Genomic DNA, 11,576 nt, shown 5'->3' with positions numbered 1-11,576 from the left:
ATACTTATTATCACACTCAACTCAATTTGAGCACCCCTTTAAGAAACAGACCATGCCTGAACAGCCTACTACTTCATTTGGCTTGTTTGTATCCCTGAACAGAGCAATACAAACAATTAGTCAGACAATAGTTTTTGAACTCCAAATGAAGTCTTGCTTCCCTTCAGTATACTGCATATCCTCCATCTTTATCATTTGTTAATCATCAACATAGGTTGGTTGTCTATATTGATTTGCAGGATTGCAATGACTGACAGACTGATTGCCAGCCAGATCTCTAGCATAGTTATTCACTCCTTTACACTTTCTACTGCCATTGAGCCCCACACAAATCTTTTCCAGTCCATGATGCACCGTCCATATTGAGCATCTAATATTGCTCAAAGGGCTTACACCCCATGATCATCGTGGATAGGATGGTTGGACTCGTCCCCACCATTCACCGTATTAGATCGTTTGAAAGCTTTCATACCAATTGATGCTGAATCAAAATGAAAACCTTAGACAAGTTGGAAAAATTAGAAAAAAATCTCTAAAAAATTTATGAATGTTCAACCATAACCATTGAGTGGCTGCATTGCAATGATTATTTATGAAGATATTCTCAACTTACTAAGCAAGGAAAAGGCAAAAGAACCAAATAAGATTCCTAATTAATGAAATAATACGAGGTAATCATGACAAGAAAACATACTATACTAATAATCACTAAATTAGGAAGTGATTATAGGGATAATCAAATATGTGCTGGTGATAATCACTCACAGACTCTCCTTCTAGAAGGATCACGGTTATATCCTTCGCGTGAAAGGAGATTCACCTCCTTCGCACGACTTCACCGTCGATCTTCTGCCCGCTTTAAGAGCCGTGGAGGCGGATGCGTAACGGAGTTGGGACTTGGGAGCGGTTTGAGAGCTGTGCCGTGGGTGATCCAACGGTGGACGCGAAGGCGCAAGGATTCAACCGCGATGCCCTTCTAGAATCGGGACGGTAGAAAAGCGCGCGGAGATACCAAAAAGCCATTCCCAACACCACCACCTCCTGTTTCCTTCCCCTTTGCTCTCCCTTTCCCAAGACGAGGGAGAGGCTGGCGAAGCAGGAGCGAAACCAATAGAAACGCCGCGAGGAAACCGAGAGAGTGTCAACAGTGAGCCATAGCAGGACTCGACAAGCCCGATCGATATCGTAGCAGTATAATTCACTCGAAGAAATCGGGGATAGAAAAATAGGAGGGAGGAGGAGATCGAGGCGATGAACGCTATTCAGGTGGATGGGGACACAATCCGGCGAACCTTGGCGGCCTCAGGCCCCTATCTCCTCTGCTGCCTTGTCCTCTTGGTTCTTTTGGAGCAGCTCTCCTACCTCTGGAAAAAGGGGCCCCTCCCCGGTCCCCACTTTATCGTCCCCTTCCTCGGCAGCGCCGTGCCTATGGTCATCAACCCCACCAGGTTCTGGAATCGGCAGGCCGCCCTTGCCAAGTCTTCCGGCCTCGGCTTCTCCGCCGACTACCTCGTCGGCCGCTTCATCCTCTTCATCCGATCCACGGACCTCTCCCACAAGATCTTCGCCAATGTCCGGCCCGACGCCTTCCACCTGATCGGCCACCCCTTCGGCAAGAAGCTCTTCGGCGAGCACAACCTCATCTACATGTTCGACCAGCAGCACAAGGACCTCCGCCGCCGTATCGCCCCCAACTTCACCCCCCGCGCCCTTTCCACCTACCTCGCCATCCAGCAGCACGTCATCCTCTCCCACCTCCGCCGCTGGCTCGCCCTCTCCTCCCGCTCCAAGCCCCTCAGCCTTCGCCTCCTCTGCCGCGATCTCAACCTTGAGTCCTCCCAGACCGTCTTCGCCGGCCCCTACCTCACCCCCACCGCCCGCGACCAGTTCAACCGCGACTACAATCTCTTCAATGTCGGCCTCATGGCCATCCCCTTTGACCTCCCCGGCTTCGCCTTCCGGCGCGCGCGCCTCGCCGTTGCCCGCCTCATCCAGACCCTCTCCGGCTGCGTCTCCCAGAGCAAGGATCGGATGCGCGCCGGCGAGGAGCCTTCCTGCCTTGTTGACTTCTGGATGCAAGACACCCTCCGAGAGATCGCCGAGGCGGAGGATTCCGGCGTTCCCCCGCCGCCGGAGACCGGCGACCTCGAGATCGGCGGCCACCTGTTCGACTTCCTCTTCGCCGCCCAGGACGCTTCGACCTCGTCACTGCTGTGGGCGGTGGCGCTGCTGGAGTCCCATCCGGAGGTGCTCGAGATGGTCCGGGCGGAGGTGGCGGCGCTGTGGTCGCCGGAATCCGGTGCCCCCATCGGTGCCGAACAGCTCCGAGAGATGCGGTACACCGAAGCGGTGGCTCGGGAGGTAGTGCGGATCCGTCCGCCGGCGACGATGGTGCCGCACATCGCCGGCGAGGCGTTCCCGCTAACGGATTGGTACACGATCCCCAAGGGGGCGATTGTGTTCCCGTCTGCATATGAGTCGTCGTTCCAGGGGTTCACTGATCCGGAGCGCTTCGACCCGGACCGTTTCTTGGACGAGCGACAGGAAGACCGGGTCTACAAGCGCAACTTTTTGGCCTTCGGGGCAGGGCCCCACCAGTGCGTGGGCCAGCGCTACGCCATCAACCACCTCGTCCTCTTCATCGCCATGTTCGTCTCGCTGATCGACTTCAAGCGCCACAGGACGGACGGCTGTGATGACATCGCCTACGTTCCCACCATTGTACCCAAGGATGATTGCCAGGTGTATCTCTCGCGACGCTGCAACTCCTCCTGATCTGCGCTGTTCTATTGGCCTCTCTCTCTGTGGGCGGTCGATTTATTTATTTCTTTTTAGATGTTCCATGGTCTGGACTCTGGTGTTTGGTGGTGACGATTGCTGCGCAACAGTGTCTGAAATGGAACGCTTGGACGGGTATCCGAGTTTTGTGCTTGTAAACGTACAAAGGGCATCAAACGCATGGAGGAATAGCGTGCAAGGTCTCGTCTATTCTATGTGGTTTTCGTTGTCCTCATCTGGTCATTCAATGTTTATTTCCTGTGATTTTCTGTGGGTTCTTTTCTTTTTCAAAATTTCGAATGGATTCAAGTTCTGGACATTGGGAAAAGCTAGTTGGAACCGGAAGCGAGCAAGTGAAACGAATGTTGCAGAAGCTTCATGTGTTTATCATTTGAAAAGAAGTTTCGAATGCTTATGACCCTTGGTCCTGGGAAAATGAGGGTTAGCCGTTAGCAGGACTCTTAATGGGCGACAGGGCGAGGTTGTCTAAGGTTGGCCCGAGCGTTCCTAGTCCGGGGAAAAATTCTAATAAAGCTCAATTTTTTAGGTGCCGTTGGCTTGCCTAATAAAAGATAAGGGAATAAGGAAATTCTAATAAAGCTTAATTTATGAGGTGCCATTGGGTTGAGTAATAAAAGATAAGGGAATAAGGAATAGCTATGACTGTTTGGCTGAGGAATAGATTTGAAGAGATATCAAGTGATGGGGTTGTTTATTTGGCGAAATAAGTGGAGTAGACAAATGGGACGTTATATGATGTGGACAACATTGCATTTCTAGAAATGCATGAGAAATGATTATGGAAATTAATCTCATGGGTGTTATGAGCCACCGGTATATCCACGCCTCCCCCATCCTAGGTCGCCTACCATCATAACGGCAGACAGTCATGTGGTCTTCATCAATTTCTAGTCAGTATGAACATTTCAATTTTGAAGAAAAATATACGAGAATGCATAGATTTTCTTATAATAATGTGCTATCATCCTTGGCCACTTCATCCACCCTCCTCCTCCACCCTAGTCCCCCACCCTTGGGCTCAATTAATATTATATAACCTTTTTTTCTTAGCTTCAAAATTGCTCTTCTCCTGATTATTATGAAACGGTTGGATTTAGCGAGCTGAAAATATAGTTATGTCAGCTTTCCGTTCTCTCCCCTGCCCTATTACTGGTTTTGGGTAAATTAATTTTGCTTACATGAACGCAATGTCATTATCATTGGCATCGATATGTAAACATAATCGGATGCTTACATCATTAAAAATAGCCAATTATATTTAACAACCATAATTATGCAAAATACTTCAACCGGTAATTTAAAAGAAAGTAAACATTTAGCAATGGAACCTAGTAGACAATACATGGTATCATCCTTATATAAGATACATCTACACTCATAAGATACGTATCCAGTACCATACAAGCAAAAAAGATTGTCTAACAATCCGAGAATGTAGAAGGATTAAGCATAGTAGGCGGATGCAAGTTATAAGATGGACAATATGATAACCAACTAAAGAGACAACTAGATGTAGGTTATTGTGATCTGCAAAATGTGATGTAGGTCGTTGTGATTTACAGAATGTGACATATAAGAAACAGCTAACAAGCTATAATTTAGAAAAAAAAAAAAAACATATGGTTTAGCTTAGCAAAATCAAAGCATAAAGCAATTGAGAAACACTATATATTTTTTGAAAATTGTATATTATTATGGATCTGTACCTCATCCTCGCCACATCTTCACTTCCAGTCGAGCTATGGAAGATTTATATTTATCAGATTATGGATATACGGTAGATATGAAGATCGTCAGATATCACCTAATGGATTAGTAGCAGTTTCTACTCCTCAGCCTAATCTTGATTTATCTCGTCTTTGACAATCTATCATAGCTCGCACATTACCAACCAATCTCAGACAATTAGAAATCAACACTTGCTCTGCAGACTCCACAACCTTGATCATGGATGATCTATTATAACTCGTTCGTGGTCGAGCTAAGCTCTTCATCAGACATCAAATTAGGAAAATCCAAATAGAATGAAACTCCTCATGATCGAGTCTCTTGTAAAAAAAAAAAAAATCTTATTCGAATTAATTTGTGTGATAAATTCGAAATATTATTAGGATTCCGAGATGGATATGACTCCAATTTCTTCCTATAATAAACAGACTTCGGAACTCTCAAAGTAAACTCTGACTCTCTATCTCTTTCTCTTTTTCATTGATCACTATCTCCTAACTTGAACATCGAAAATCTTCATGGGGAATACCCGATGAAGACTACTTGTAGATATTCGAATGAAGCTCCAGTAACGGTTCAACTTCAATTACATCCATCTCGATAGCCGACTTAAGCAGAAAGACCAGACAACACATACAAATCATAATACATTTATAAGTGAGTTCTGTTTTTTATAGCAATGTAATATTAATATTTTATAAAAAAATATTTATTTTATTTTATTTTTTTTTGTGCGTCCGGCACCCCTGGCCGCCGCGGGGGGCGTGGGGATGTACCTGATGTTTGGGTGAATTTGAACGCAGGTGGCAAGTTGCATGAAGATAGCTATAATTAAACGGTGTTGGTAGCTTTTTATCAGAAAAAAAAAAAAAAAAAAAAAAAAAAATTGGTAGCTTACTAAAAAAACTCTATAGTTGCTAGAGGGGGCATGACGTAAGTTTGGGCAATAACAGAGCTTGGCAGCGGTGGGCATGGCGTAAACCGAATGCCGAGGAGCCCTCGTCATGGAGAAATTATTGGGCAGAATGATTCTACGTAATAATTTCTTCTCGCTATGAGACTGAGGGTGACATCGTCGGACAGGGTCCACTGAGGTCCCCATTCCGGTTTGGTTGTGGGCCTACTCCTCTCTCCTTTCTTAAAATGAGAAGAGGAGAGAGAGAGAGAGGCGTGACGGGTATAGATTATTAAAAAAGAAGTCGAGGACTGTTGTTTTTTTTGGTAGAAGTCAAGGACTGTTGTCGAGGGAGAGTAGTTCAAAAAAAAAAAAAAAAAAAAGACAAGGAAGAAAGAGAAAGAAGGGAAGAGAGGATCCACTTCCGAGGCGATTCATTTGTTGTTTCAGATCTCGTCCTTGTACATGGCACAGGCTCAGTACTTGGCATGCAGTTTTGCATTCTTTTGCTCGGTACCATGTTTTTTTAACTCTATATTTTCTCCTGTAATCCTCCCTGAAAATTTTGTGTTTGGATACATGTACGGACCATGTACACATCGGTAATCCTCGGTTCAGGATTGGTGGTCTGAGAGCTGATTTATAACCCCTTGTTGCTGTGTGGGTTGTTCCTGCTATCACATGATTTTTCGCTCTTGAAGGTTTTCCATGTAATTTTCTTTTTTTATGTGCTATGTCATTACTTGTTTTTTTTCCTCTTTTGTGATTTTACAATCAATATATCACCCGATAATCGTTGCCTTTTTCTAGCAGTTTGCACAAATTTTTGCCTACCATTGCACCAGTTCAGAACCATGACTGTACACCCGTTTCTGCTGAAAACCTATTCTGCAGCAACTCTGTGATTTCCAGCAGTGTCTGGGTTTGGGGACCCCTACGTGTATATATCAATGGGCATTTATGACTTCCAAGTTACCAAAGGAATGGCCAACGTGTTTTCTACCCCTCAAAACAAATTGTCAATGTGTTCAACAAATTAAAAAAAAAATTGTCAACGGCTTTCTAGTTTTTGCTGCATCGCAGCTAAAGAATTGGCCGTGCATCTGTCTCTAGTGAAAAGCAAACAGAAGAAATTAGACTGGGAAATTGGGAATCCAAGGTTAGGCCTGCAGTTGATGGGCTCACTAGTGTAGGCCCAGATTTGGCCGAGGCCGGCCCAGGATCAGCCCGCGGCCGACAAATACGTTCAATTACTCCCTCGCTCTTCTTGAGTCTGGAACGCCCGCTGGCGTTTATTCCTCGATTACTTGCCTCCCCTTCCTATTTGCCAGCCGTGCTGCCGTCACTGGATTTGCCGGTGCCGCTACCGTACTATCTGATCGCCGTGTCAATCATTGCAAGAACCTCCGCCGCTTCTCGACACATCTCCTCCCAAACCCAACGTCCCCTCCATTGCCTTCCTTGTTTCCATCACCATTTTTTTTTTTTTTTTTTGAATGTAAAAGGAGGTGGACCACCCAGGATATATATATATATATATATATCGTATTGAGATGTGGTTTACAGAGCTTGCCTGTAAACCCAACAATTGCTTGTAGCCAGGTTGGCTTAGGCAAGAAATTTAGTTGAGTTTAAATAAATTTTAGAATATTGTTAGTAAGATACATCATAAATATCTTTCAACGATGAATAGGACAACAGAGAGTCTGTAAAGCGATGGATAGAATAGTTTCTTTCCACAGTGGACAGTTTGAACACCTTTCAGCGATAGACAGAGAAATGGAGAGTCTGTAAAACGTTAATTATCAGTGTTTGATTGGATCTGTAAAGATCTGTAGGGACATTCAAAACAGAACATGAGAGCTGCTGGAGGTTCTGGTAGAGAGTCTGAAACTTCAAATTTTTCTTGTTTTCATCCCTTTAGCTATTTAAGTTTTCATTTACCCCCTTTCTTTTGTTTCTGAGATCAATTTTTTATGTGTTTTGGTTTCATGAACAGGTTTTGATTGTAGGATTTCATAAATTTTGCCTTTTAGTTGCTCTTTGCCTGTATGTTAAATTTTTGTAGAAATGACAGAAATTTTGAGTTTATTTGGTTATTTTGCTCTATAATAAACTCCTCCTATGTGAAAGTGATTCGGTGAAGATTTCATAAACTAAATTTCTTTCGACTTTCATAACCAAAAATCTAGATTTTGCGATAACCAAGGAGATATTGATGTATAAATTTATTTGGTACCCTTTTTCTTTTTATTATTTTTTTTCCCTTAATGTGGGCATATGTTACCTATTTCATTTTATCAGTTAGTGTATTAATAAAATACAAATTACCATGCATGGCTGACATTTAGGAAAGAACAAAGAATTGCATTATGCAATGTTCCAAAATAAATGTCGAATAAATACTTCTAAAGTTAAATATGCTGATGTAGAACATGACAGTAATTATAATCTAATATGTTCTAGTTGATGTATGGTTACACTTTAGGATTCGTTTTTTTGCAGATAAAAGATCTGTCTGAAAATCTATATTTTTTTGGATAAATATTTTTCAAACAATATTTAGTTAGAAAAATAATTTATCTATGTTCTTTTACACATAGAAAAGTAGCTTTGGAATTTATTACCCATGTTCTTTTATATTACTATTTTCCTAGATAAGTTGATAAAATTTATTCATATTTTTCATGATATCCCTTATGCTTTTTAGATTTGACTAAGTTATTAAGTATTGAATGATGGAAACGTTGAAAATGAGAATGGGCATGTTAAATGCAGCATTAAATGCCTATTTTACTAGCTGATGGAAAAATAATTTAACCATCTTTTGGATAAATAAAATATGTTTCTATTTTATGGATAAATATTGTCCATAATAAAATAACTTATCCATCATGAAAAATATGAAAATATGATTAAGTTGGTCAATAAAAAAATTGATCAACTTTTTCATAATATTTATTCATAAAAGAACGTCCCCTTGAGATTACAATATGTTTAGCCATTTGTGACCCTTCATCAGGTTAAAAATCCTTTCATCAAACCCGGAAGAGGATAATCGTGGACTCTTCTGAAGCACAGTAAAGAGGAACATGACCCATGTAACGAATGTACGTCACTGACAAAAAGAAGGGGAGAAAACAGGCACAAGAAGTGCAAGTAGAGTTGTATCATACAAGACGAACAACCACCAGCATGAAAATAATAATAATCTAAACAAAACATCAAGGACGTGTATGAAACAAAAGGAATTGCAAGTCGAGGGAAGGGGGAGGGGGTGGGGTAGAGAGAGAGAGAGAGAGAGAGAGACTTATCTGCGAGGATAGTGTTTGCAAGTAGTCACCGACATTACAAGAAATTTGATTTTTTTGTGATAAAATTTTTTCGTCATTAAAAATCATATTTTCGTCGCTAAAAGTATTTGCGATGAAATATATCGTCGCTAAAAATTTGTAGAGAAAACCTCGTAGCAAAAGACCTTAGCGATGAAAATATTTTATTTCGTCGCAAAAAATAGTAAACCTAGACGATGAAGTTATGTGCTGTATTAGCGATGAAAATATTTTGTCGCAAGAGCTTAAATTTTCGTCGCTAAAATTGTAAAAAAAATAATTTCGTCGCTAAATATTATGATTAAAAAAAATATTCTCTTATTTTTTGCGACGAAAACGAAATTCGTCGTAAAACTTAGCGATGGATTTCGTCGCAAAAAAATTTGTCGCAAAAATTTCATCGCAATAATAGCGACGAAAAAAATGTTCGTTGCTATAATTGCGACGAAAAAAAAATTTCATCGCTATAATGGCGACGAAATAAAAATTTCGTCGCTAGAAGGGCGACGAAATAAAAAAATTCGTCGCCATAATTGCGACGAAATAAAAAAATACGTCGCCATAATTGCGATGAAATAAAAATTTCATCGTAAAAAGATAAAATTTTTAGCGATGAAACTATTTTTTCGTCGCAAAAATAGCAACAAAATAATTTCGTCGCAATAATTGCGACGAAAAAAAAATTTCATCGCTATAATGGCGACGAAATAAAAATTTCGTCGCTAGAAGGGCGACGGAATAAAAAAATTCGTCGCCATAATTACGACGAAATAAAAATTTCGTCGCAAAAAGTTAAAATTTTTAGCGACGAAACTATTTTTTCGTCGCAAAAATAGCAACGAAATAAAAAATTTCATCGCAATGAATAATAAAAATTTTACTTTTTTGGGTTCACAAATTTTTTTGCGACGAAATTAATATTTCGTCGCTAAAATAAATTTTGGATAAAAAATAAAATTTTTATTTTTTTTCAAAAAAAATCTACTCAAATACAAATTCTCTGATCAAACATATTTTAAATAAACAGTATATTAACACAATAAAAATATTCTAAGTCAAAAGACCAATTTCAAGTATCAAAAAGTTTCATAACCATCTTTGTCATATATAAAAATATAAGTCCATACACCATTTTAAATTTAAAATAACTACAAACTAGGTATGATCTGACTCATTGGCCTCATTCCCTTCTCCAGGCATCAATCCCTGACCCGATATGTGTCGCGATGGTGGTGTAGAGGCGGCATCATGTGACTGTAGAGGTGCTAACTCAGAAGCATCAATACCGAGCCGTCCCGCCATCGTAGCTACGATCCTCTCGAGCGTCTGACTACGATTCATCCAGTAACAATCTGATCTTGCATCATACTCATGGATGTCCTAACTGCCTCTGGCACCGATGCATCATCAGACCGGCCGGATGACGAACTGCATGATTTTTTGGACCGCATGCTATGACCAGATCCTAGCTGCCGCCCGAGGACGGTATCCAAAATCGTATCATCTGTCATCAAACAAACCTGCTGCGATCCAGTATCACCGTCAGATCCCACCTCCCTCGTCGCCTGCTCTCTCAATTCTAACATTTTTTCTTCACAATAAACCAAATAAAATCATAAATTTTTTTCAAACTCTTTAAAAGTATTCGAAATATAGAGTAATGATACTACATGACGCTGCCTCGCCTCTTCGGTCACGAACTCGCCACTCTTGTTTTGATAGAATTTAGCATAGGCATCGACTCCGGATAGTCCCTGTTCAAAAAAAAAAAAAAAAGATAACAAAATAATATAAATATTTAATAAGAAGTTACAAAGTATGATTGCAAATGTAGTTACGTACCATCCTCTTCATTCTTTGTGCAAAAGAGGCACTTCCTTGCGTGTGAATAGAATCAATCTTACTCCTATTCACCTTATTCGCCTCCGATCGTCGCTACAAAATACATACAATTATAACCAATAAAGGACATAACAAAATTAAAAAAACTTGAAACACTAGACATACCTGAAATGCCTCACTTCCAAAATGCTCACATAACCACCGCCAATCGTCACTAGACCCAGCCCAATTTCTGTATGGCTGGGTCACAGGATCAATTCCCTTCGCCTGCAGCTCATTGCAGTATTTATGAAGCCTACATCGCCGATCTCTGTATCTATTTGCAGCCATTTTGAGAATACATGCCGTCACTTCTTCGTCAGTGCAATCCTCGAAGTCAATATTATCCTACATAGTAATCATACCAAAAAGCAAATACATGAAATTATTCATATAATAAAAAATTTATTTATATAACCAAAAATAATATGGATCATGTAATGATATGCAAGACATCCAAATTTAATTCTTACCTTGATGTGAAGACTAGAGCATCATGGTATCGAAGAGCTACATGCTTGAAACTTTCAGCAGCCCACGAAAAATGATTCCACATATACAAACTGATCTCATTTACGACGATACTAGCCTCTGTGCCAACCGGATGATCTCAAATATCTGTACCTTCAGTTTTTCATTGTGTGTATGCACATATTTTTTCAAAACAAGACCCCTACTAGGACCACGCACTGCACGTCGATGCTGTGTTCCTACATGTAAAAATTGATGAAATGAACATATATCATGTATCACTAAATGCATATAACAAAAAAATATATATGGTTTATAAATTGATAGAGATGTACCTGTAAGGGGATGATGCTGCGGTACCATGACCTCCGACTGGGCAAGCTCTGGCTGAGCACTAGTCTGCTCTGTGGACTCGGGCAACTGAGTCTCATCTAAATCCTCTGACTCATCATGCAAAATGCTAAAGTGAG

The 11,576-nt window shown here is 40.9% G+C and overlaps 1 protein-coding gene across 1 annotated transcript; it reads left to right on the top strand.

Annotated features, from left to right (window-relative positions):
- LOC105048162 (cytochrome P450 710A11-like) lies at positions 1–3,042 on the top strand. The gene has a single exon (XM_010927378.3). The coding sequence runs from the start codon at positions 1,252–1,254 to the stop codon at positions 2,773–2,775; it is 1,524 nt and encodes a 507-aa protein (XP_010925680.1). The 5' UTR covers positions 1–1,251; the 3' UTR covers positions 2,776–3,042.
- The last annotated feature ends 8,534 nt before the right edge of the window (positions 3,043–11,576 follow it).

Source organism: Elaeis guineensis, chromosome 7 (assembly GCF_000442705.2).
Source record: "Elaeis guineensis isolate ETL-2024a chromosome 7, EG11, whole genome shotgun sequence".
NCBI lineage: Eukaryota > Viridiplantae > Streptophyta > Magnoliopsida > Arecales > Arecaceae > Elaeis > Elaeis guineensis.
Note: the sequence above shows the minus strand (reverse complement) of the source record. Positions and strands in the feature narration are given on the sequence as shown.